This window comes from Apodemus sylvaticus, chromosome 3, assembly GCF_947179515.1.
Source record: "Apodemus sylvaticus chromosome 3, mApoSyl1.1, whole genome shotgun sequence".
Taxonomy (NCBI): domain Eukaryota; kingdom Metazoa; phylum Chordata; class Mammalia; order Rodentia; family Muridae; genus Apodemus; species Apodemus sylvaticus.
In genome coordinates, this window is record NC_067474.1 from 136,584,628 (window position 1) to 136,611,717 (window position 27,090).

A 27,090-nucleotide genomic window follows, 5' to 3' on the forward strand; every position below is an offset into this window, starting at 1 on the left:
TTCATATCTCACTACAGAAAACATCAGGTGAATAACTAAACAAGTTTGGTATTAACTTTATTCTATTTTCTGTATAATTTTAAGTACATAAAGGTTTATTTCCACAGGCCTCAGGTAATGGGCAGAAGTCACAGGACAATCTCTCTTCCTCTTTTCCCATCAAAAAAAAAAAAAAAAAGGTTGCATATTTTGGTCAGTGTGTCCTAGAGGGAGAACTGGGATTTGCGGTACTAATGCTGTGCAAGATTCTGGTGTAAATCAAGACCTCAGCAGCTGCAGTGGAGGCTGTAGTCCTAGTCAGGTTCCTGCAGAGCCCCTAAGCTGCTGAGTGGCACACAGAGAGAGGGGCGGTGACAGTCATCTGGCAGGAAAGAAGGACACCAGACTCCTTGGAATGCTGTGTTGGTTTTTGACCCTTTTTTTTTTAAGCTGTTCCCCATGGGAATCAAGGCAGTTATCCCAGGGGGTGGAAGGGTTTAAGACTTTTTTCCTCAAAAAAGGGTACTGCTACTGTACTGCAGCTGCAAGCGGAATGCCTGCTATGTTGTGGTTGGTGCTGACCCAGGATGGAATGCAAATGAAGGATGCTTTTAGGAAACAAGCCTGCTTGGAATGCTGGGTGACAATCCTTAGCTTTTGGTCAAGTGCAACCCTGGCCTCACTTGTCAACAATGAAAACCTAGATTGGTTAGAACCTAATAGAATCCCTGGCTCCTGCTATCCCATGCTCCCTGTTAGGAGAATAGTATGCATTCTGATGTTTGTTTCCAGGATGTTTGAACCCTCAAGGACTGTTTGTTGGTAGAATGACCCCCAAAGCTGAAAGCTTCAGTGCCCCAATCCGGGCCTGCAGCTCCATAAGCTCAGACCGTGGTGCAGCTGCGCTGATACGGAGAAGCTGCGCCTTCCGGTGAAGATCCACTGACCCGCTGTCCCGCCCCTCTCAGCCTGAGGTATATTTCAGTGAAGGCAGGTAGCTGGGCTTCTCAGAGCAGAGAAGCAGTTTAAGAGCAGAAAGGTAGAGGAAATCTAGAAAAGAACCGTCTCCATACAGATGTATCCCATGGTGCGAAGGGAGAGGGCACAGGACCCAGGCATTCGCTTATCCAGCGATTTCCGTCACTGTGGTGACCAACTTCTGTCCATTCCACAGGGTCTTGAACTGCTCGGGGACTGGGTACTCGTTCTGCAAAAAAAGAAGTAACAGGTTGATGGGGCTGGAGAGATGGTTCAGTGGTTAGGAGCACTTGCTTGGGCTGGAGAGATGGCTGAGTGGTTAAGAGCACTTAAGGTCTTCCAGAGGTCCTGAGTTCAATTCCCAGCAACCACATCTGTAATAGGATCAGATGCCTATTTTGGTGTGTCTGAAGAGAGTGACAGTGTACTCACATACATAAAATAAATAACTCTTTTAAAAAAAGAGAAAGAGAGAGCACTTGCTCTTAACTTGCGCTACCCATGTGGAGGCTCAGAACCATTTGTAATTCCAGTCCCAGGTGACCCGGTGCCCTCTGACCTTAGACACTAGGCACACACATGGAGTGAGGCAAGCTTAAACTCCCCAGCCATGCTGCTCTGCGTGTGCACTGTTCCCTGTTGAGTGATCTGTGGTCCTGGACAGACTTAGCTCTAGACAAAAGCCTGACTGGGGGGACAGCACTCGTACTCTTAGTGAACTAGGAAAGGCAGGAATGACCCTCACTCTGAAGCCCCATTCATAGAACCAGCTGGCTTCTCTGTGCACTGCTGTTGGGACTTAGCTGTAGAATGCCAAATATCCACCAATAGTTTTCTCTAATTCACTAAGTTTTCGGTCCTGTTTCAGTTGTCTGAGACAGAGTAGGCAGAGTCTGAGTTTGAGGCCTACCTGGGCTGTGTGGTTTACCCTACAGGGAATACAGATGTCTACCAACAGTCCCAGCTTACTCTGTTTTAATGTCATATACCACAGGGATATAGCTTAGTGGGAAGAGTGCTTGCCTAGCCTGCACAGAGACCGACAGCACAAACAGTCCTGTGCTACATGGCTGTATCTCAGCACTTAGATAGAGGCAGAGGCAGGACATCACCAGTGAGTTCCAGGCCAGCTTGGGATACAAGAGACACTGTAGAAGGAAGGATAGGCAAGGAAAGGAAGGGAAGAAAACTTACAAAATCACCGCCTTCTGTAGGAATGAGGACGTTCATCTCAGAAGATTTGGCACTGACTATCTCACAGTCCAGGGAGTTCTTGCTCAGGTAAGCATGGCAGCCGTCTGTTTTGTTAATGGAAATGGTTGGCACTTTTCCCATCACCTGCAGAAAAGGAAAAAGACAACTGAGTTCCAGCACTATGCGCAGACTAAGCTGCAGAGAGTACCCACTGGTTTAAGTGATCGCGCTACTTCACAAGAACCGCAGTGCACACCAGATATTAAAAACTGGGGACGGGATGGGCCAGGTCCTGGAAAGAGTTTCCTTAAAGAGCCAACTTCTGCCACATCCAAAGTAGCTCAGCTTACAGACTCTGGAGAATCAGATTCCTGCCCAAGGAACATCTGCGAGTCTGCTGTCTCTCTCTCAATTAATTCTTCAGGGACTAAAAGGAGAAGCCAAGACATCAAGTTACCTGAACTTTGACATCCCTACTATTGATTATCTCCACAATGCCCACCACGTCATCAAACACCAGGCCCAGCTTCTTACAGTTATCTAGAAGAAAGGAAGCAGGTCAGCAGTGGGACTGAAAAGCAAAGTAGTATAAGAATTTGCAAAGATATGGAAAGTGGCTCTAACCCTCTCTGCAGGTCAGAACCTGCCTAGGGCAGCAAGGGGGACTGGACTCACCTACTGTAATGGAGTTAATTTTGCCCTTGATTTGCAATGTTGTATTGACACACTTGTAGATATAAGCCACCTGCTTCAGCTCAGTGTCCTCAATCACCAGGTTGGAAACATTCTCCTGGTTTTCCTGATGAAGACACATCCCAGGATTCTTACCACAAAGCACACGTCAGCAAAAACAATGCCTTATCCCAAACCTTTGTTCTCCCACCAAAAGCCAGAACCCGGCACTTGTCAGCTAAGCTCTGCTTAAAGCCTTCTTCCTATCCCCTTCCCAGAATCCAGGCTCCTTTGACTCACCACTCTCCACTTCTTGCCTTCCAGTTCCAGCAGAGCTGGTTCCTTCTTTGTGGCTGGTTTGGGGGAGGGGCTCGTTTGGGGTTTAGGTGCAGAGAAGGGTTTGGGGCCGCTCCGAACTGGACCACTCTGAGCTTTCAGGGCAGGGTTCTTGTGAGTCTTCATGTCATCAGATACATGTTTCAGGGCTGGAAGAACACACCACAGCTACCTCGCTCCCGCTCTGCATCCCAGAGCTTTGGGCTGAGGCAATAAACAAGGTCTGCTATTACTAGTCCTTAGCAGAAACTTCAAAGCAAGAACTCAAGCTCTTGAGAGACCATCTTGCAAAACAGCTTTGGAGAACTGCTTTTATGGTATTTCTTGTCCTCTGAATTATAAGGTTTTATTTAAAAAAAAAAAAAACAGTGTGTGTGTTGAAGATGAGGAAGAAGCAAGGATATGTAAATGCACAAAAATAGATCTAGAAAGGTATATACACACAGAATGTATGTAATAAAAAGGGAAAAGTACATCACCGTGAAGAAAATTCAGTGAGGAAAAAAAGCTAACCTTCCTAACCTAACTCGGCGTTTCCTCCCTTCCTCTGAGCAGGTATGGATTACACACACCACTGTGCTCCACTGTCATTGTTCATACTCGGATAGAATATGTCTGCTCAGTCACCCCATTACCTTCTCTTGCTCCCCTTCCACTCCTGCCAGCCCCTTCCTCCCACAAGTGCCCTGCTCCTTCCCCTCTCTGTGTGGACACTGAGTTTCATCAGTGCTCACAGGAGCTCAGGTAAGAGGCTGTTTACTGGGTCTCTTCGGCCGCCTACTCTCCACTCATACTCTTTCATTTGGTTACAGTCATACCGAGTGTTAGCAAATTTGATCTACTTAATTTATACTCAATTTAAAAAAAAAAAGGTGGATGGGAGGACAGGGGAAGAGAAGGGGGCTTACGGGACTTTCGGGGAGTGGGGGGGGGGCTAGAAAAGGGGAAATCATTTGAAATGTAAATAAATTATATCGAATTAAAAAAAAAAAAGAAAAAAAAATTCTTTCTCGGGGCTGGAGAGATGGCTCAGTAGTTAAGAGCACTGACAGTTCTTCCTGAGTTCAATTCCCAGCAACCACATGGTGGCTCACAACCATCTGTAATGGGATCTGATGCCCTCTTCTCGTGTGTCTGAAGACAGCTACAGTGTACTCAATTCATACAAGTAAAATAAATTTAAAAAGCTTTTAAAAAAATAATAAAAGGGAAGGAAAAGAAACATGGCACCTGACCTCTGCCCCCAAAAAGAAAAAAAAACCCTTTTTCATTTTAACTTTTTTCTTTTTTTTGAAAAATTACACAGTAAATAGGCTGACTGCATAAAGCAAAACTGAGTGCCAGTTTTAACTCTACTACTGCTTCTTGTTGTAAGACATTTGGTTTTGGAGGTAGGAGCTGTTTTGTGAAGGGGCCAGTGAGATCCGCCTTATCCCATGGGGCTGGAGACCCACAGCTGCTCTAAGAGGTAGTAGTTATATCTAATACTGCCTTAACCATTACCTGGTTCCTTTGTTGGAGAATGTCTATCTCATGGCTGTACAGTATCCTATCAAGAGGATATACCACAGTTAACAGCCATTTCCCTTAACGCTGACTATTTCCCTAATTACACCACTACCTGGCTACTATAAATAACAGCACACATTCTTAGTCAAGTAAGAATTCCATCAGTGAGGTATAGACGTGTCTACTTTTTCTATATCAGTAGGTCCCTATTTGGCAAACTTCCCACGTGACAAGCATACATCCTGAGAAAGTAGCATCCCAACACAATGACTTCAGAGACCACGTGGAACTGTGCCACAGGCTCCGTGAAAACTGCCAGCACTGTGAGCTGGCTAAGAAGGCGCCCTGTACCTGCTACTTAATGACTTCCCTGTCACTACACATATTCAATGTCTACTTGTTAGTCATGACTTTGCTGCAGGGTAGAGGGTAGACAGAGGACAACTTGCAGGAGCTCCAGCTCTCCTGCCACCAAGTGGGTCTCAGGGGTCAAACCGAAATCAACAATCAGGCTGTGCACCTTAACCCACTGAGCCAGTTGCTCTTTTACTGAAAGTTATTACTGAAGACAGGAAGAACTCAGGCTAGGGTACACTGAGGCGAGAAGACAGACAAAGCTACACTCAGGTTTTCTTCATTTTTGTGGCTTCCAGAGCCTGAACTCAGAACCTACCAGGCTTGGCCTACAAACATCTCTTTACTTACTGAACCATCTCACTGGCCTGTCAGTCATCAAGCTTAATTCAAGTTTGATATCCCTTTGGGTAACTTGAAGGCAAGTGACACACGCAAATGAATGTTCCCACACGCAAGCCAGGGTTCTGGTTTAGACTACTGTCTGGTTGATGAAGTCTAATGGAAACCATTTGCTTTAACAACTAACTGTCCATGCCAAAATACTCACCATGTGTGATGCTTTCGCCCTGATTAATCTGTGCAAACAGTGCTGATCGTGAGGCAGAGTCGTCAGAGCCAGAACTGGTAGGGACTGGGGGAGGAGGGGGGCCCGGTGGGGGAGGAGGTGGGCCCGATCCCACAGAGGGTCCAGATGGCAATCCACTCAGTTCTTTTGCCACAGGCCCCTGAACAGAAATGCAAGAATACAGTCATATACTCCTTATCCTCTGCAGTTTTCTTTATTTGCTGTGGGCTGTTTATTATAGCATTTAGCTTGTTAATTTATAATAGGGATCTATCTTTGTATTTTTTTAAATTTACTTTAACTTATTCTTTTATTTTAATGTCTATGAGTATTTTGTACATGCATGTCCATGTCCCACAGGTGCACCTGGTAGTTAAGGAGGATAGAAGGGGGTATTGGAGTTATAGACAATTGTGAGCTGCCCTGTGGGCACAAGGAATCGAACCAGGTCCTCTAACAGATTAGCCAGAGCTCTTAACTGCTGGACCATCTGCACAGCATTCCTTTTCTGGCCTTGGTGATTTAAGTCTGAGAAGCTGGTGGATCCTATCCTGGAGAGAGGAAGAGTTAGAGAGGAAGATTCACTAACCGTCTTGCTCCAGGCCAGGCCAGTGGTATGAAACTCCTTGATGTAAGCCTGCAACTCCGTCCATATACTCAAATAAGCTCGGACCCAGTCAACATGCTTCTTATCCCTGCAAAAATTAAGAAAGGACTTTACACACGGCAGTCACTCCAGAGCCCTCCTGCCCGCCCACCGACTCACATCCTCCTGCTGTAGCGTTCTTAGGCTCTGCTCAGTGGCAGCTTCCCTATTGTCAAAAGTATTTGTTTAATTAGTTTATATGTATGGGTGCTTTGCCTACAAGTAGATCTCTATTCACGTGCTTGCCTAATGTCAAGGAGGCCAGGGTAGGGTGTTGGATCCCCTGACTGGAGATGCTTGTGGGGGTTGGGAATCAGAGCAGGGTCCTCCCCAGGAGCAGGCAGGCTCATACCTGCTTAGCCAGCTCTCTAGCCTCTCAGAAAAGCAAGTTTAAAAAGCAAGCTGGCCAAGGCAGTGCACACCTTGATTCCAGCGCTTGGGAGGAAGAGGAGGTGGATGTCTGAGTTTGAGGCCAGCCCAGCCTGGTCTACAGAGTAAGTTCCAGGACAGGACAGCCAGGGCTATGTAGAGAGACCCTGTCTCAAAACAAACAAGCAAACAAAAAAACAAAAACCTTCCTCTCTTATCCTAATTTGACCAAACTCCAGCAGAGCAGGGACACTGGGTTACATGTTTATCTTTGACAGCAGTGTTTATCAATGTTTTTGTTAAGACCATTTTTCCCCCAAAATACACCACAAGCAGAACCTAATAGCAAAGTTATTAAAAAGACTATTTGTGTAGGAAGCTACAGTAAAACCAAGATTAGTGAAGCATTGCCATGGGACTGAGAGACTCCATGAGCCCAGTGCCTGTGTCAAAATACGCTCCCAGCTAAAGGTGTTTCTTTAATCAGCTGTGCAATAGTGGCACACACCTTTAATCCCAGCACTCAGGAGACAGAAGCAGGCAGACTGAAAGCCAGCCTGGTCTACAGATTAAGTTCCAGGACAGCCAGGGCTACACACAGAGAAACCCTGTCTCAAAAAACAAAAAACAAAAACAAACAAAAAAAAAAAAACATAAAGAGAAGGGGGGCAACAATCAGCATTTATTATAGAAGATATACTGCATGTGTCTAGCGTAATCCTTCTCTGTCTAAATGTTAGCTGGAAGGTTCTGTGATTACTTAGCCCAAGACCTATAGCTATAAAATGATAGGGTAAATTCCAAACAGAGTATGTGTAATTCCAGACATCTACAAGGATTTTTATAAGTGTGTGGTATTGTAGGACACATTACACACAAATGAAGGCTTATTTCTTACACAGCTTCAACAAATGTCTGCTGACCAATGATGCTGGATAGTTACAGAGCTAAGTAACTAGAGTTACTCCAATTCAAAATTAGCAGTGGACAAGTCATTTAAGACAAGCATGATTGTGTGGTTAGAACACAATGACTCTTTCTTCCTACCAGTCCTGGCTAGGCAGCCTCATTTCCTGCACAGGTGAATATACAAGGTAAGTTTCTCCTTAAGGCTGAGTGACCCCTTTGCCACAGCACCATTGAGTCACAGCAACAGAAGAACAAACAAACGAGCAACTTAAAGATCTGGAGAGATGGCTCCGTAGTTAAGAGCAGTGGCTGCTCTTCCAGGGGACTGGGGGTCAATTCCTAGCACCCACATGGCATCTCACAAGATCTGTAACTCCAGTTTCGGAGGATCCAAAGCTCTCTTCTGGCTTCTGAAGGCACCATGCATACACACAGTGCATAGATTTACACCCAAGTAAAAAAAAAAAAAAAAAAAACCCATAAAACAACAACAACAACAATAATAATACAGTAATTTTTTTAAAAGCCAACTTAAAGAGCATTAATCCATATTACCTCCAACATAACCCCCTAAACATGGGAGGGTAAGGACTAGGAAACTGAAGAGCACTTGACATTCAGAGTGGACAAAGAAATGGAAGCAAAAATGTTTCCTGCTTGCAAATGCAGTTTCTATGAGTTGGGATCAACCAAGTTTCCATCAAACAGCCTTGGAGCTAGAAGACCAGCAAGAGGCCACTCCAGGAGGTAAGCGCTACATTTGCCCTGCCCCCCTGGGGAAAGGCTAGACTCACACATCTCTGTACTCCTTGAGGACTCGGTTTGTGTAAAACATGGCTGCATCAAGCATCTCTTTCACAAAGGGGCCAGGTTTCAAAGCCTGTGGAGGAAGAAGCAGCTAGTGATAGAGAGCCTCTGCAGCCATATCTCCTTCCCTGCTCACACCCTCCCTTCCCTCTTACCAGAGCCACCCAGCCCAGGGCCTGGATGCTTTCACTGACAGCTGATAGATGATTAAAAAACTTGCTGCCTCGGTTCTTCTCCCGGAAGGTTATAACTTCTTGGATCTGCTCCGAGATAGGTGCCAACAAATCAGAAAGTTTATTCTAGGAGAGATGAGACAGGACCATGGTTAGTATTTCTAAAAAGCCTACATATGCAGATCAACTGCTGACTCTGAAGGCAAGCGTTTCCCCTCTTCAGTTTATAGGGACAATATTCTATGTAGCCTAGAATCCAGAATACTCCTGCCTCAGCTCCCAATTGTTGAAATTATAACCATGTACCCAAAGACCTGGCAATGGGAATCACTAAGGTAAAGTTTGTATCCACCCCACCTTGACTCATATGACTAAGATATTGCTCATATTCTTCCTCTGCATAAAGAAGACTGTGTTCAGGACCTATATTCTATACCAGAAACGCCCCTCCCTCCATTCAGGCCACTTGTCTCTTTTCTGACCACTAATAGAAGATACAGCTTATTTCTGTTCCTTGTGTTCTTTCTCCACTTATCTAAATGCTTCATGAGCTTTTAGCCTCGTGTGACAGCTTTTTGCCCCAGCTGCCACAAGCTTCTGTATCATATGTCAATACAGCCAATCTGGATACCTTACCACAACACTGCAAACTATCCCCAGACCCATGTATGTCCTTCCTTTCCTTTCCCTTGTTTCTCTGTAAGACAGGGTCTCGTGCAGTCCAGGCTGCTCTTTATGTAGCCGAGGATGACTTTAACTCCTCCTGATTTCTGTCTCACTTACCAAATGCTAGTATTAAAGGTATACTACCAAACCTGGTGCTTGTTTTTCTGTTAACCTTTCAAAGGTCAGGGCTTTGTCTGAGTTCTCCTTTGTCCTCAATGCACTCTGAGCCACACAGCAGCTGCTGAGTAGGGATCTGGTGATTCAAATGCAGTCCGTGATGCTCCCATTCAAAGCCACTTAGCAAGTATTTGAGCGTTGTGCTCCCAGTTTTTGGTCCTCCCTTCAAAGCCAGGTTTCCTAACCATGTCAGCTCTCAGGTCCTGTGTGCACAGTCTAACAACAAGTGTGAAAACTCCTCTAAAGTACTATTCAGTGAGTATTTGTTCTCCAAAAAACTTTATTTCCATACACAGGAGGAAGATAAGATCGGCCTGCAGTCTGTGGTTTTGCTAACCTTAGTCTAAAACATGACAATGTCTCAGCCGGTTTATTCATCTGGGAAAGTATGAACTTAGAGAAAAGACTGAGATAAAATACTCTCCTAACTCAAGACAGACATTTCAATTGTCTGCATTGTTTTCACTGACTCAGGCGCGACAAGGATCAGGAATTTTCTTTATTTATTCCAGCCTTAGCAGGAAGACTTGAGTTAGCATCTTGTGTGACCAGGAAAGCCTGCGACTCGCTAATACTCTTTCCTTCTGAGAATGCTCTCATTTCTCTAGCTTAACTTTCCATCTCAGGTAGCAGAAAACGTTGAAGTAAGAGTGCAGTTAAAAAGAAGGGAAAGGGTGGAGAGAACCCCAGTTTCCAAGGCTGAGGATCCCCACCACAGCTCTGCTGCCCGTCAAACACCAGCTGCCTTCACTTCCTGACAGAAGCAGCTATGTCCCGGGGGCAACTAAAGTAATGGACAGAATGGCAGAAAACAAAAAGTCCCTGGGGACGGGTAACTACCCAAGACACAGTCCCACGGGGCACTTGAGGTTGCTTTCATGTCTGTACATTACTGTGTGTTATTGTAGCATGTTGTGACAGCCTCTTGGAATTTCTGTTTGCTGTGAGCATCAGAGCAAACTATCTAGTGAACTTACACCAGCTGGCTGCTGGCACTGAGAAGCTGTGACCAGGAGAGCTCGCTCCAACTTCAGGCCTGTGTGGACCATCTCCGCCTGAGGGGGGAAAAAAAACAATCTGCTGTCCATGACACATGACATGTAAGTATGACCTGAAACTTCTACATCCACAGACCCTGGAGATGTCCAAGCCCTCCATGCTGTCTGCCTCATGCATTCCAGAGTTCCAGGACTGATACCAGAATCCCATTCACTACTGTCCTCGTTGGAACTGTCAAGGACAAACAGCCAGAGCTGGAAATGAAGATAACCCGTCTTAGGTAAAGGCAAGTTAGTGAGTTCATATGAAGTACTTTGGGATCTATCTGTTTGAGGTTATTTAGGGGGAGGGGGGTAGGGGGGAGGAGCTTGTAGGTTTGTTTGTTTTTTGAGGTGCTAGGGATAGAATCCAAGGCTCTATGAATGGTACAAAAAATATTCTACCACTGAGGTAATGATATATCCCAGTCCCAAGTAAAATTTGTTTAAATGTACTTTTATTTTTATTCATGTGTCTCTGTGCAGATCCAGCAGAGGGTGTCAGATCCCCTGAACTGGAGCAGTAAACTGCTGTGAAGCATCTGAAGTGGGTGCTGGGAAAAAGAGTTCAAGCCATCTGCAAGAGCATCCCTCCAGGTCCTTATTTTACTTTTTGATGTTTTAAGACAGGGTCTTTAAGTGTGACATCCTCCTGCCATAGTCTCCCAGGACTAGGATGACAGGCAGGAGCTACCACATTGTAGCTGGATTTGTACTTTCAGAGATAAAAGTGACATATGTTTAAAAAATTTTTTTCAATGGGCTGGAAAGGACTCAGCAGTTAAGAACACCAGCTGTTCTTCCAAAGGACTCAAGTTGGTTCCCAGCATCCATCATGGCTCACAGCATTTGTAAGTCTACTTCTAGGGGATTCAATGTCCTCTTCTGGCCTCTGGAAAGTATGCTCACAACTGGTATGTGGACATGTATGTAGGGAAAACAGCCAGACACAATAAAAAAATTTTTAAAAGGTTGCTTAAATTCTTTTTCAAATCTTATACAATTGTCTGAGGTAAAAAAATATACCACCATTCCCCACCCAATGGAAAGTCCCAGCACTGCTCCACAGAGCTCACTCCTCTCAGACAGTGTCTAAGGGGCTAGGGGTCAGTTAGAAAGATCCTAAATATGGTTACTGTTTATAAATGATCATCCAGTGCACCAGCAAAAAGGTGCTGGGCCCCAGAAGAGATACAAAGTGTCTGTGAGAGTGGGCTGCAGGTGGTGGTGACAGTGTAGGAGGCAGAACATGAAGGGAAGTAGGAGGACAGGCATCTGTCATTGCCTACTCCATTCTCACGGGAGGGGGGCGCTAAATGGGAAAGTAATCCATATTAGCATAACTAATAACTACCATCCACGGCTTTACAGATGCTAAGTCATGAGACTGAGTCTTTTGACTAAGCCACCATCCACTTGGTTACATAACATTAAAATTAGACTGCAAGGTGAGACTTCTCCACCCCAAAGATGAAAACAGCTGTATTTTATGACCAAACAAGCTTTGTCATAAAAGAAACACACAGAATATGTAGTAAAACAGGAGGCCTACAAAAATGAACCCCATTTCTGTTCCTGGACCAATGAAGGTAGAAGAAAAGGAGTCAGGGGCTCCTAGGGGACCCCTACGCTGAGGGTGAAGGAGATGTGCAGAAAAGTTTCCAGCCATTAGATAGGAAGGAAAAGGAAAGACCCCACATCCTTACGTGTTTCTGCACGTCTCCCCCAATCTCCTTACTCATCTTCAAGTACTCTGCCACAGGATTGGCAAGCAGCGAGTCAAATGCTTGCACATACGGAACTGCTCCTGGGGAAGGCAAACACACACAACAGGAAGAATCCGTCATGCACCAGAAGGACTAAAAATCAAGACGAGAGTGATGTGCACCGGCACTTATGTGGTCATCAGGGGACAACGTCAGGGGTCGTCCTTCCTGCCTTCTGCTCTGCCGCTGCATCCCTTCTTGTTCACTACTGCACACACCTGGCTAAGCAGCCCACGAGCTTCCAGCATGTCCTTGGGCTTATAGACACATGCGACTGTGTTCAGCGTTAAGAGGGTTGGCTCTGTGGATCTATCTCAGGTCCTCAAGCTTGTACGGCAAGCCTTTAAACCCAATGAGCCGTGTCCCCAGACAGAAGATGTTTCTTGAAAGTGGAGAGCCAGTGAGACCCAGTGCACAGAAAACTAGACAGGAGCCGGGCAGTCAAATTCTGTCTCTAATCCCACCACTAACTGACATCCTTACTCTCTGAGCTTAACGTTCTTCATCTTTAAATTGAAAATAAACATAAAGATACTACAAGATCCCTTTCATCTCTAACATTCTATGTATGGCTAGGGTTTAGGCAAAATGGATAATTTCCCAAATCACTTAGAGAGAAAAAATTAGTATCACTTGTCATTTGGCAGAATGACTAGAGTCATTCTGCTAAACAAAGGGCAGGAAACACCACACAAGCAGGAAGTTCTTTCGTTAAAATTACTTAACCACAGGGAGGCCTGTACTAAGTCACTAAGTCACTTCCTTCCTTATCTGTTTGCAGGAGATGAGCTACCTACATTAAGTCTAGGAGGTGAGTTCCAAAGAAGAAAGTTCACCAGGACAGAGAAACCAGGCAGGGGTCACAGAGCACCCCACTGGGTCTGGCTTACCTTTTGAAGGACTGTCTCCATAACCACAGTGCATGTCAGAAGTATGTGACACGGCCTCCAGGCGGCCCACTGCCCTCTCCAATCTTTCTACAAGATTTTGCATGTCAGCCATAATGTGGTCCACCTGCTGAAACAGATCAAATGTCTTATGTTATTTTAATATTATACCTCCATAAGGTGAAGAGGATGCCAATTCTGTGGAACAGGGTAATTTAGTAATAAAATACAGGGGAAAGTCATCTAGAGCATTTGCAAAACCATGCAGGCCTCATTAAATAAGAAAACTACTCAGGAAAAAGTGTTTGCTAATGCAAATCTTATTCAAATACTTGAGGACTTAGTATATACTAACAAATATTTGTGTAGGAGTTTAGAATTTACAAAGTAGGCCATACATATTTTCTCAGGTTAAACTTCTCTACAACTACTTGGGATAATTACAATAGTAAAAGGGGATGGGAGGTTTAGCCCAGGTCTTCATCAAAGTTAGGTTAAGCCGGGCGGTGGTGGCGCACGCCTTTAATCCCAGCACTTGGGAGGCAGAGGCAGGCAGATTTCTGAGTTCAAGGCCAGCCTGGTCTACAGAGTGAGTTCCATGACAGCCAGGACTACACAGAGAAACCCTGTCTCGAAAATACCCAAAAAAAAAAAAAAAAAAAAGTTAGGTTAAACACTCTACCACTGAGTCACACCCTCAATCAATTACTATACACTTAAAGATAGAAATCTAATTTTTAATGATATTTAATGACTTATCTCTAGTCACACAATAGTTACCACAGAAGCCAATATTCAAACCTCTGAGTGTTTTCCACCCCACCCCAACTTCCTGTCTGCAGTGGAACATCACATACCAGAACAAATACTATCCTCACTAACTTCTTACCGAGAGTGGGGAGAGGGTATTTAACTTATATACTAATAGCCACCAAACAAACAGGGAAAAAGCTGAAGGTGACGGAAGCCGCAGATAGAGTGACGTGGAGTCTCAGAGCCGGGCTGCATGCATCAGCTGGGAGATCAGATAAGGGTATCAGGAAGCTGCCATCTGAGCCGAGCTCGAAAGAGAATGGGTGGGGTCTGTGTGTGCAGCCAAGGAGACCCCAGACCTGGAAGCTTCTACACACTTTAGAGAGTGCCTTACCTGAACCAGCCCACTCACTCTCGGTCTAAGATGCTAGAGAGCAAGCTCCTGCAGAGGAGAAAGGCTGGTTACCTAAGCTGGCCCCACTCTACTCGTCCTTCTAGACCACTAACTACCAGGCAGGTAAGGCTGAAGGTGTACAGTATTTATTTATGAACCTACACACATTATGAAACCACAGAAGAACAAGGGTCCTGACAGTTGCTTGGACTCCACACCCAAGTGTGAATCATTACCTATCAGTACCTGTACAAGGAAACTGTGATTGTAGAATTTCAGTTAAAGCCTTGACTTAGAGTCAGATTCATCAAAACATAAGGTAATTCAACTGAAGCTGACTGGACTCAGTGACTCCTACGAATCTTCCCCAAAATGATAGATAACGCGCCAGAGTATCTCAGTCTTCCACTTTAGCCTCCCTGTGCAGGAGATAAGCAGTTCACCAGACAATACAATCTCTGTTCATTCTTCTCTACGTGCAGGTCCTATCTCTCTGAATCCAGTCACTTGTTACCGAATGTTATTTAAGAGTGCCAGTGGGGATAAAAATAATAATAATAATCGTGAGAAACCAACTTTTCTATTTCCTGAGCTGAAGCAGCAGCAGGAACCTCTAGGTCTACTCCTACTCACAAGGGAAACAGATCTGGGACAGCAAGACCATCCAGCAATATACATTCTGCTTCTTTGATCCATTCTGGGTACTGACCAGTGCAGACTCACATGTAATCCACACTATAAATCTAGGGGAACTAAATCCCAATGTTACCATCCATGCAAAGCACTCAGTTCTGCTACATTAACATGCTCTGTCACACATAAAGGCAGGCAGTAAGGCCAGCGCTAACACAGAAAATACCATACAAACTGTGTAGGACCGTACATGCTACCACAGCTAAGAAAACTAAAGTCATTTTATCTTAAGATTTATTTAGATTTTACATGAATGGGTTTTCGCTTACAAGTAGGTCTGTGTATCTTAAATATATGGGCGTCCCACAGAAGCTGGAATCCTGGAACTGAAGCTACAGACATCTGTGAGCCCACCCATCATGTATGGGTGGATAAATTGCACTCAGGTCTGCTCTGAACCACTGAGAGCAGTGCTGGGAAGATGAGGAATTGTATTTCAGTTGGAGGCCTTTGGGACAGCCAGGTTTGGATGTCTAAATGGAAGCTGGATTCTGAGCCCCAGAAGCATGGCTTGACTTGAGATTGCTGCTCTGGGGTCTCCATCTCTCCTGCCCTAACAACAGATTTTAAAAGTTTAATAATAATAGTTTTAGGGGCTGAAAAGATGCATCAATGGGAAAAACAAACGCCTTAGAGGACCTGAGTTCTGTTCCTAGAGGACCCACTTCAGAGAACTCACCATCACCTAATAAGTCCAACTCTAGGGGATCTAAAAATGACTTATGGCCTCTGGGGACACTTATGTTTACATGCAGATACTCATACAAATACACATAATTTAAAAAAATAAACCCTCCTCTAATTCCCAAGTTGCTAAAGATGATGCTAAATTCCAATTCCTCCTGTTTCTACCTCTCATGTGCTAAAAATATAGGTATGAACCACCTCACCTGGATATAAAACTACCATTTATAGCTAATCTCCTCCTACCACTAACCAAATATAGAGCAGTGACCAGGGCTTTGGGGTTGTCCTTGTTTTTTTTTTTTTTTTGTTTTGTGGGAATAGTGTGGGATTTCATAGGTTACGGGAAAGAATGTCCAAAAGCAAAGGGGCTGAGGACAAACCAAGCAATACGCCTCTTTCCTCCCCAGAGCTCAGGTTACAAGTGTGAGCCACCACTTCCAGCAAGACACACCTCTTCTTACCCTACACACTCTCAGGGTGATTGTGTCCACTTCTCCCTAGCCCTCAACTGCTGTTACTATGGAAACACATCCAACCTGCTTGCAAGCCCCTATCCATTAAAGACCTCAGAGCAGCAATCTCAAGTCAAGCCATGCTTCTGGGGCTCAGAATCTTAGATCCAGCTTCCATTTAGACATTCAAAACTGGCTGTCCCAAAGGCACCTCCACCTGAAATACAATTCCTCACCTTCCCCAGCACTGCTCTCCCAAGGCCTCTCCATACCCTCTCAGTGGTCCAGCACTGCTGGCAGGCAAATAATTGCCCAAGCTAATAACCTAGAAACTCTCAGCCATAATACAGTGAACAAGAGTGGTCTTTCTGTTGTCCCGTTTTGTAGAGACAGGGTCTCACACAGACAGGACGGCCTCAAAACTCTGGATCCTCCTGTCTATCCCTCCTAGATGCTGCATGAGACACTGCCTTGAATAAACACATCTACAGGCTTTATTTGGTATACCTCAAGAATAGATGTGCCTTGCCTTCATCCTGATTCTAACATAAAAAGAAAAACAAACAAACAAAAAAAAGACAAAAACAAAACAAAACAAAAGAGGGAAACAATTCCCTTAAGCTGTTGTCACTTCCTAGCTAGTCTCCCCTAAATTCAGCAGCATACCCTTTCTTCAGCCATGTCAAATGCAAATATAATTAAGATGTATATTTTTTAAATCTTGTGTAGGTGGTGTGGACATGGGGGATGCAGAGAACAACTTTTCATGTGTTGACTCTCTCTTTCTACCTTGTTTTGGGGCAGGGATCCTATGCGTTTTTTTTTTTTTTTTTTTTTTGAGGTTGCACTGTGTATGTGATCTTTGGTTAAATTATAGATATGCACCCCAGCATTCAACTGGACTTTTTTTCCAACGTGGGTTCCAGACTCAAACTCTAGTCAACAGGTTTTATACATCATGAGCTTTCCCTTACTGCACTATTGCCCGGCCCATAACCTATCACCTATCCTCACCTGGTCTGACCTCTCAGCCACCTATGCTTCAGCAACAAGTTACATGCATTTCCATAAAAAGCCATGTCTTCTTTCCCTTATTAAGCTATCTGCCCCACCTCAGGAACTCTTATTGTCCTTTACGTCTCAGGAAGAGACCACCTACCTCCATTTATGTACTTCCATGATGCCGTGCCACTTATCTCTACCACCAGAGGCTGAAGATCACTTAAGAAGCAACAAGCAGGGGTGGGTGAGCTAGCTCATTATATACAGGTATGAGATAGCTCACCATATAAGGATACCTGCCACTGAGCATAAGACCCCAAGTTAGAGCCCAGGAACCCTCACAAAGAGGAAAAAACTCCTGCAAGTTGTCCTTTCACCTCCATGTTTCTGCACAGAAGCATTGTCTGCACAGACATGGGCAGACGGATGAACAGATGGATGAACACACATGAAAGATAGATCGATAGGTAGAGGGAGAAAGAGAGAGAAAGACAGAGACAGAGAGAGACAGAGAGTGACAGACAGAGAGAGACAGACAGACAGACAAGACAGACAGACAGACAGACAGACAGAGAGGGGGGAGGGAGAGAGAGATAAAATAAAGAACCAACAGGCAATCTGCCTAGATCACACCCTAGGGCAGTGATCATGGCTTGTCTTTGTAAAACCAGCATTAGGAAATTAACAGGGGCCCTTCCCACTGATATCTAAACTGGGCCTGGCCTCTTTTCCTCCGGACAACTCTGTGGGATGTTTCTTTCTCCTTCTTAAAATTCTTTGCTTGTTTTTGTAAAATCTTACAAACAATCTCCACCTGAAAATAATGCTGTTTTTCAGGCACAAATCACATTACTGTATAGATATCTTAAAACTAAGTAACACACAGAAATAGTTTTGCTTATTAGAGCATGTCATTTTAGGGTAATATAGCACAGAATGTAAAAGTACAAGCCTCCAAGCCTGATAACCTGAGTTCAATACCCAGGACTTACAACCCAGGAAACAAACCAATTCCAGCAAGCCATCCTCATCTTATACACACTATAAATAAAGTTTTCTTTAATTAAAAAAAATAATTTTAGCTGGGCAGCAGTAGTGCACATCTTTGATTTCAACACTTGGGAGGCAGAGGCAGGTGGATCTGAGTTGGAGGTCAGCCTGGTCTAAAGAGTGAGTTCCCAAAGAGCCAGGGCTACACCAAGAAACTCTGACTCAATAGGGGGGTGGGGGTGGGGGCTGGAGAGTGACTCAGGGGTTAAGAGCACTGACTGCTCTTCCAGAACTCGAGTTCAAATCCCAGCAACCACTTGGTGGCTCATAACCATCTGTAATAGGATCTGATGCCCTATCCTGGCGTGTCTGAGTGTATTCATATACATATACAGGGTATTCATATACATATAAATAAATCTAAAAAAAAATAGTGTGTGTGTGTGGGGGGGGGGAATAAACTGAGTCATTTCTCCAAGCCCACATGCACACACACATACATATATTTGGGGGAGGGGTGGGGACGGTGGCGGCAAGCTCTATGTGAGTTTGAAACAGCCTGGTCTATATAGTGACTTCCAGCAAGAGCTACAGAGTAAGGTCTTTTCTCAAAAATAATAAAATTAAAAATAAATCCTTTTAAAAACTAATAGACTATGCTTTAAAAATATAAAAAACAAGTCTAGAATGCATGGAAATAAGGCTGGCTAAGCAAGCTGGGTCAGATATCCTAGAAAAGCCAGCTAATGTCTGGATTGATGCAATGATGGAAATGAAAACAGGAATACAGATGACAGAAGGCAAAGCATTTACAAGTACTATTTGGTAAACAATAGGATTTGAATGAAGGGTAAATATCAGGGTCTGTAAGGTTGTTCTCCTATTTAGCTACTCCAAAATGCACAGGAAAAGATGAAGGCTACTACAAAAAACTTTGGGGGTAGGGGGAACAGGGACTTACTAAGCGGCATTGGCTGGCACAGAATTCACTGTGTAGATCTGCTGGCTTCGAATTTATAGAGACCTGCTTGCTTCTGCCTGGAGTGCTGGGATTAAAGACGTGCTACCATGCCCAACTCATCGAAATGATATTTCAAACAAAAAAATCTACAATAATTGGTGACTGAAAACCATCAATTAGCCTACAATCAATCTCCTTTTAGGCAACTAAGGAACTAGCACTTGAATTAAGAGTTGGGATTTTTTTTTTAAGGATGAAATAGTTTCCCTGCCTAAAAGGGGAGAGGCAAGGCTACCTTCCATAGAATCAGCTTCCCAGGATTAAAAGTAACTGTAGAAATCACCTTATAAAAGCTCCATTTGATGCCAGAATAGTTCCTTCAACATTCTTAACAATTAGCTGGGCAGCCTGTGATCAAGCACCTTCAGGGACAGAGAACCCTAGACTTCTGAGACAGCCCATTTCTATTCAGACAGCTCAAAGTATTCCTTATATGGAGGCAAATTTGCCTCCCTGCAACTTCCACCCACTGCTCTCAGCTCTGCCCTTGGAGGGCACACGAGTGTGAAGCAGACAGAGAACAGGGGTAACTGTGGCCCTGACTGAAAGCACTACAGCATTCAGAAGGGAGAGAAGGGCAATTCTAGGGTTACAAGTATGGAGCCTTACAACAATGATGACATCAAGGGGGCAGCAGGTTCTAGTTACAGCAAAAAGATGATGTCTGCTTTAGATGTACAGAGTCTGAAGAAAAAATGAAGACTCTAAATAAAAATGTCCAGTAAGTATTTAGAAAGACAGCCTGGGAACGGATCAAGACTGGAAATAATGTTCACCAGTCACTGGCAAGAAAAGCTTCATGACATCACCGTGCGGGTACAAGGAAACAATGAGCTTGAGTCTCCAGCAACTTCTTTTGCAGTCCAAAACCAAGAAAAACTAGACATGGCTCAAGACCCTTGCAAAACTGTTTTGTTTTCATCATTCTGCATTCTGTGGTACTAGGGAGAGAACCCACAGCCTGACCTTGTACATGCTACAGACACTATGCCACTGAGCTATGTCAGCAACTAGCAACCTCTCAATCTCTTCAGTTCAACAACCTCTTACTATTCATTAACTCATGCAGAAGGCCACAGGCTGGGTTACTAAAACTCTGGTCACAACACAAGAGGCCATAAGCCAGGAGTGAGAAATGGTTTCTATTTTATCCCATGGACGTTCTAAGTCATCAATTCCTATAAAACGGAAATGAAAACAACTGTCCAAGTCAGCCTATATTCTTAATAAACCAACTGACCTTAAAATTCTTCTCTTGTCTGGGCAGTGGTGGTGCATGCCTTTAATCCCAGCACTTGGAAGGCAGAGGCAGGTGGGTCTCTGAGTTCAAGAACAGCCTGGCCTACAGAGTGACACAGCCAGGGCCACACAAAGAACCCTGATCCCCCAAAACAAAACAAAACCTAACAAAAAAAGAGAAAATGAGAAAGAAAGAGGGAAAAAGAAAAAAAATGCTTTCTTGGACTTATCTTTGTAAGCCTGTTGAGATTTTATCCTAAGAAAGTACACTATCATAATGTCCTGAAAGTGATAATATGAAGATATTCGCTGCAGTGTTACATATCTATCCACCCATCTATAGTGAATGTACGTTGGGCTCCTAATTATGGGGAACAGCTAAATGGACTGAGTGGGGGAAAAAACCCTGAAGGGTAAGATTTACAATAGCTAGCACATTATAAAGTCATCAGCAAAGTCCCATTTTTTTCTAAACTTTGACATAGAAGTATAGTGTTTTAGAATGAAAGAAAAGAAACACACCTTTAATCCAGCACCCAGGAAGCAGAGGCCAGCTGGTCTACATATTGAGACCCAATTTCAAAAGGGACTGGGGGATGGGGAGAACACTAGCTCCTGGGGTGTCTCTTTCAAGCTACCACAAAGCTATATATATTAGTTAGTTCTATTCCTAGTAATATAGAAATTCTTAGCTCTAGGCTCTAGACATGCTAACAGGAAATAGCTACATGTAGACTTGTTCTGGTTGGTTTTATGTCAACTTGACACAAGCTAGAACTATCAGAGAAAGAAGCCCCTCAATGGAGAAAAAAAAATGCCTCTGTAAGATCCAGCTGTAAGGCATCTTCTTAATTTGTGATCACTGTGGGAAGTCCAGGCCATTGTGGGTGGTGCCATTCCTGGGCAAGTGGTCCTGGGTTCTATAGGCAGGCTGAGCAAGGTGTGGGAAGCAAGCCAGTAAGCAGCACCCCTCCGGATAAGCTCCTGCCCTGCTCCTGCCCTGCTCCTGGCCTGACTTCCTTCAATGATGAACAGTGTTGTGGAAGTGTAAGCCAAATAAACCCTTTCCTCCCCAACTTGGTTTTTGGGTTTTTTTTGTGTTTTTGTTTTGTTTTTTTTTTGGTCACAGTGTGTGTTACAACAGAAATCGTAAGACAGCTGGCTTAACCCAGAAACCAAAGAATCAACTCTGTAAAGATGTCATCTAAATCTAACCCAAATCAGGAGCCACTGTTCTCCCCTAAGACTTTGGTTTCACTGATGAAACCAATGACATTTAGTGCCCAAGTCACTGCCATCCGAGGATTAGATTAAAAGAGAAAAGAAAGGCCTATCTTTTAGGGAGGGAAGGGAAGCCAAGTCAATATCAGGGCTTGTCTCCTATTCCGTTCCGCAACGGTCCTCTATCTGACACTCCAGGAGTGTGAGGTGAAACAAGCAATCTCACCTAGGCTGAAGTCAGACTTGGGAACCAGCTGTTTCAATGGTCTGGGACTAACAGATAACTGTGTGGCTATGAATCCTCTCTCCCTTAGACTGAGGAGTATTATGAATATTCAGCAGGCCTTTGTTACTTCCCTGTGTCTATACTGTGTAACTAACAACTGCACTGCTGATTTCTGCCTAGATGAGTGCTTTAATAGAACAGCCTTTCCAACTCACAAAGATATTTTCAAAGATGATATCCATCTTTAGCCATGATTCAGCTACAACTATAGATATGAAAAGATCTGTGATTCTAAGTCTATAATTAATTTAAATATAGGAGTTGTAATGGCCTCTGGAGGAAGAAAAGAGCTAAAAACACTCTCCTCCCCCCCCCCCAAAAAAAACCTCAAACAAAAATAGCAAGGCTGCTTACTCCTGCCATTAAACATTTCAACTATTTTCCAGCCAAATGGAAAAGTTTGGCACATGTCTACTAATAGCAACAAAGCAGCACTGCAGTGGAGGAACATTTTTAGAGCTTTGACTTTTTTTTTTAATTGGGTTTACATAACGGTATATCAAGAAGAAAGTTTTATGGTGAATGCTAAAGTCATATTAATTTAAAGGAAGAAACTACAAGACTATCAACTCTGTAATCCCCAGCCACTAAACCCAAGCAAGCTAAGTGCTAGCAATATGAACATGAACAAGGCAGGAGTCTACATATACATAATATCAGGAAGAGACAAATCTGCTAACCTGCCAGGTAACTAACACAAACTTTGCTGCCAGTTCCTGACAATCATCGGCCTTTGTCTTTGTCTATTAAACGATCGAGAGTCAGGTGTTGGAGAGATGGCTCAGTGGTCATGAGCAGCTGCTGCTCTCAGAAAAGACCCTGAGGTTCTCAGCCCCAAACCAGGCAGTTTGAACCATTTGTAACTCCAGTTCCTTCTCCTGGCCTCCATGGTAACCAGCATGAAGATTGTGTACATACGTGCTCTTGAGATGTATGTATACATAAAACAAAAAATAAACGTTAAAAAGAAAAGTAAGTGAATCAGGGGTCTTAAGAGGGAGGCGAGGACTTCCTCAGAAGCACAATAACTTCCCAGTGTCTCAATGAAAACAAATGATTTATTCATTAGAGTACAGTGTTTACAATGTGCCATACCCCGTGCTAAGTGCAGCTCCAGGGCCTCCTCAGAGATGTCAGCTGAGGAACTGAAACCCAGGAGAAACAGAGCCATGTTTTCTATTACACTTATTTATTGTGTGCGGGACGCCTACATGCTACAGGGCGTGGGTAGAGGTCAGAGGACAACATGCAGAAGTCAGTTCTCTCCTTCCACCATGTGAGAACCAGGGATAGCAGCAGGAGCCTTTATATTATAAGCCATCTCCCCAACCCACCTACGCAAGTTTTCTTAAGCAGTTCTTCACCAGGAGAAATTTTTTCCTTCAGAAAACATTTGCAATGTCTCAAGACATTTTTGGCTATCACGACTGAGGAAGTGCTACCAGCATCCAATGGATAGAGGCCAGGGATGCTGCCAACCATCTTACAGGACAGCCCCAAATGTCAACTGTGCCAAAACTGGAAAGAAAAAAAAGAAAGAAAAAAAACCCTGGTCTAATATAAGAAGCATAAGGGAAGGATAAATGACTCACATAAAATGCTGATCTAAATTAGAAAGTCAAGTCTGGAAATTAATTTAGGCAAGTGTCTGAGTGGGGCCATGCTCCGGCTCATTGGCAGACAAGCAAGCACAAGGACCTGGGTTGAACACTTCCAAAAGGAAATGAAACAATACAATACAATACAGCACAACCCAGCACAACACAACTTATAAAGTCTAATTGTGGAGGACTGGTAAGTTGGAAAAGAAATTTAGACTTGATTCTTTGGGATTATGAGAATAATGGACAAAAGTGTTAAAACTTTGCTTTCAAGAACTTTAAAAGATTCACTATGGTACAGAAGCTGGAGCGGTAGGTAGAAAAGACAGGTGAACGGTAGACAAACTGATGATATTTAAAGAAATAATCACAATCATTGGTAAGATACAGTGCATAGCCCTCAAGTTTCAAATTTCAGCATTAAATTTCAAGCCAAAGGTTTTACTTCCAATAACACTTTGCATTTGCTTTTTTAAGCAAAATGAAGTCTGTACTTATAGTTTCACAGAAAGCAAAAATAAAGTCATTCTTTTAAACCAGTTAGCCTCTGGTTAAAAAAAAAAAAAGAAAATTCATGCACCCTCAGGATGGAAACATTTCTCGACCACTGCCTCCTCAAGGCCAGTTACACTCGGAGAAGTCTCCAGTACGTACCACTTGGTCTGCAGAGTTGAGTTACACTCTAAAGTATTTCCACTGCTACCAATTTTATTAAACTTCTCTGCACCATTAATTATGCTCTGTTGACCTACTGAGTATTTCTGCAAAGTAGGAAGTGTCCACAGGAAGTCCTGCATGCTGACCTACTGCAACTCAATTAGCAAACGGACAGCTACAAAATAAAATCCAAACACATTCCGATTAAGACATGCAAAACCTCAAACAACCTGTCAGATACCCCACCCCACTCCCAGTTCCTACCAAACTCCAGGCCTGAGTAGTTCTCTAAGCAGTACAGACCAAACAAACCCTCTTCTTCCACACCTTAGCAATTTGCCCTGACTAGATCACCACATTACACATCTGTGCCTAGAGCGTCTAATATCCAGAAGGCTCTAGATTTTTTTCTTTGTCACTTCACAATTTTACTTCTCTTTCCAATGAACCTTTTATAATCCTTATCTGAATGGTACAGACAGTATATTAAGCCAGATCAGCAGCAATTTCTAGAGTACAACTATTTCTTCACCCCTATAAATAACAAGCCTTCAGTTCCTTGGATTCCAGCCTTGATATCTGCCCCAAGCTCCAGCTCATGATTCTCCTGCCTCAAACTCTAGGTGCTGACATTACAGACACATATTACCACATATGGCCAGGACTCCGGTTTAACACTACTCAAACACAGCCCCTCTCGGTCATTTCCACTTCCCCTCTCCAGCTCAAGCCATGACACAGCAACAGCTTTTAAATATTGGTCTACTCTAGTGTCTGGTCCCTTCCCATTCTGCCAAGTGGGAAAACCCTTCAAAGTATCCCCATAGCTTCCAAGCTAAAAATCTAAATTCTTTAGCATGCTTCCAAGGACCTCCCTATTTGACTCCACAACCTCTCATTTTCTCCACTTCTCCAAGTAATACTGGAACCGCAACAAGGCTGACTAATCACTTGGTCTTTCACATGCCTAGGTCTCTATACCTCTCCCCCTACAGGACTCTGCCTAGAAATCCATCTCCTAGGCTCATTATATGCCTAAGGGAATCTTGAAGCACTATGTCCCTCACTTCTGCCTACAAGTGTGCCTCAGATATTTCTCCTGTTCTCAGTGGCTCTGTGCTCACACAGTGCACACTCAGCCACCCCAATATGCCGGCCCCTCCCATACAGTACACCCCACAAGAGAACAAGTGTATTCCACACCACAAGGGCTAAGCGCCTAATCTGTGTTCACACATACTGAGGCCCAATACATGCTTGGCAGATGATGAACATGCTGTCCTGACCCTGGATTTTCGCTTCAAGGGACAGCAGTGCAAAGAACTATAGCTGACTATAGCTAGTTCTGATACTAACTAGCCTCTATCTAATATATTCTCATCCCCCTCTTGATCTTTCAAAACGTCTCTGACTCCCTTGCCGCATCCTTCCCCAGCACCCTCACCACATTTGTAACTATTTCTTAACTGTCTTTCACTGTTAACTCGAAGGGGGCAAGGACTAGACTTTTCAAAGCTGTATTCGACAAAATCTTGCATATTGCCATCACAGAATAAACACAGCAATCCTACGGCTACAGACACTTGGCAACTGTGCCAGACCCAAGCTGAATCATCTGACTTCAGATCCAGAAGTGGACAGAACCTCCCATAAAGTTTGCTTGGATTCCGAGTTAACAGGGACGGTCTGAGAGTAAGGGGAGCTCACGGAATGTAAACACAGGGCTTACTAAGCCTACGTTAAATTTGAACAGGCATTCCAAGATTTTAACTTTTTTTTTTTTTTTAGTTCTACATACCAAATAGCCTTTAACCTGCAGCTGGCCAGATCGAAAGTTAGAGAGGCTCCAAGGAAATGACTATGGGAAGGATCTGAGACTAGAAACCTCTCTCTAAAACCAGATTCTTTTCTCCGAGATCAAGTTACCCATCTGAGCAATGGGAACAAGACCTGGTCAGAAGAAAATCCTAAGGTCTCACAGGTTCCATTCAGTTTGTTAGGATGCCTTTAGGAATCGGACCCCCGCGGAGGCTGATAGGCAGAACTACGAAATCAAGGAGACAGTGGCTTCCCCAGGACCTCCCGGCTCAATCTGGTACCCCAGCCCCACCTCAAGAGACCGCACCCAGGAGCCCGGATGGCCGAAGGGCCCCAACCCCGGCCCTTTCACCAGGACTCCTCAAACGCACGTAAGCTAACAAGGCCGTTACCAACGGCCAGGACCCGGTGGGCCCCAAAGACCACCCCAATCCTTAACCAACCACCAACCCTCACCTTAAGAGTTCCGCCTCACCTCCGGACTGCGATCAGCCGCTCTCCACTTCCGGCAAGAACCGCCCAGCGGTCTTCGCGCGACCCACTTCCGGGCCCTCACTGGGCGCGGCACCCCCACCGGAAATGAGCCACGGGCTGTAACGCTAGCCCCGGAGGGAGGAAGAAGTTTGGCCGCTCGGCTCGTGACTCCGCCCTCATTCCCCGCCACCGGAGAGAGAATCTGGCCTAGGAGCGCTTGGAAAAGGGCTCCGCCCCCAAGGAGGAGAGAGGGGCAAAGACTAGGAGAAGGGGCGTGCCCACGGTTGGTCCCCGATGCTCAGACCAATAAGGAGCTGGAGTTCCTAGCCAAGCCCCACCTCCGCAAGGGAGGACAGATGAGTGGCTGCTTTTCCTGTCAATTTATGCCCAGTGACTGAGGTTTGTCCGTTTTTTAGCCTCAGTCCGGAAGCGGTTCAGGGAACAACAGTGGGACTAGAAGGCTCTAAGATCCAGTGGTGGGGGAACCGGGGTCAAATTTCGCCCCTTGCTGGGCGTGCAAGCCTTGGTTTCCCTGTCTGTGGTACAGAAGAGAAAAGGACTCAGTAGCGGAGGCTAATGGAGTAGGCCCGGCTTTGACTGGGCATGCTCGCCCTTGCTCGATTCAGAGGCTAGGGCTGGGAAGGTGGAGAAAACCTACTCGCGCCCCACTTCCTGTTTGCTCTATGCGTTTTGTGACCATAGATGGTCAGGTCCTTGGCCGCGCCAAAGCTTCCGCCTCAGGCTTCGGAGTTCTTCCTCCCATCCAGCAGGGTGT

General features: G+C 44.5%; 1 protein-coding gene across 4 annotated transcripts; it reads right to left on the reverse strand.

Annotated features, from left to right (window-relative positions):
* Positions 1-40: 40 nt before the first annotated feature.
* Positions 41-26,529, reverse strand: Cap1 (cyclase associated actin cytoskeleton regulatory protein 1). Of its 4 annotated transcripts, none has more exons than XM_052177251.1 (13): positions 26,317-26,529; positions 13,031-13,154; positions 12,081-12,181; positions 10,315-10,392; positions 8,477-8,620; positions 8,309-8,394; positions 6,180-6,285; positions 5,573-5,750; positions 3,124-3,308; positions 2,827-2,950; positions 2,609-2,691; positions 2,152-2,295; positions 41-1,186 (listed from the first exon to the last, which is right to left on the reverse strand). In XM_052177251.1, the coding sequence occupies exons 2-13, from the start codon at positions 13,140-13,142 to the stop codon at positions 1,103-1,105; spliced, it is 1,425 nt and encodes a 474-aa protein (XP_052033211.1). In that variant the 5' UTR covers positions 13,143-13,154; positions 26,317-26,529; the 3' UTR covers positions 41-1,102. The 4 variants fall into 4 exon arrangements, with proteins under 4 accessions (XP_052033211.1, XP_052033210.1, XP_052033209.1 ...); XM_052177250.1 differs by having other exon boundaries at positions 13,031-13,157; XM_052177249.1 differs by having other exon boundaries at positions 26,298-26,529.
* Between the last annotated feature and the right edge of the window lie 561 nt (positions 26,530-27,090).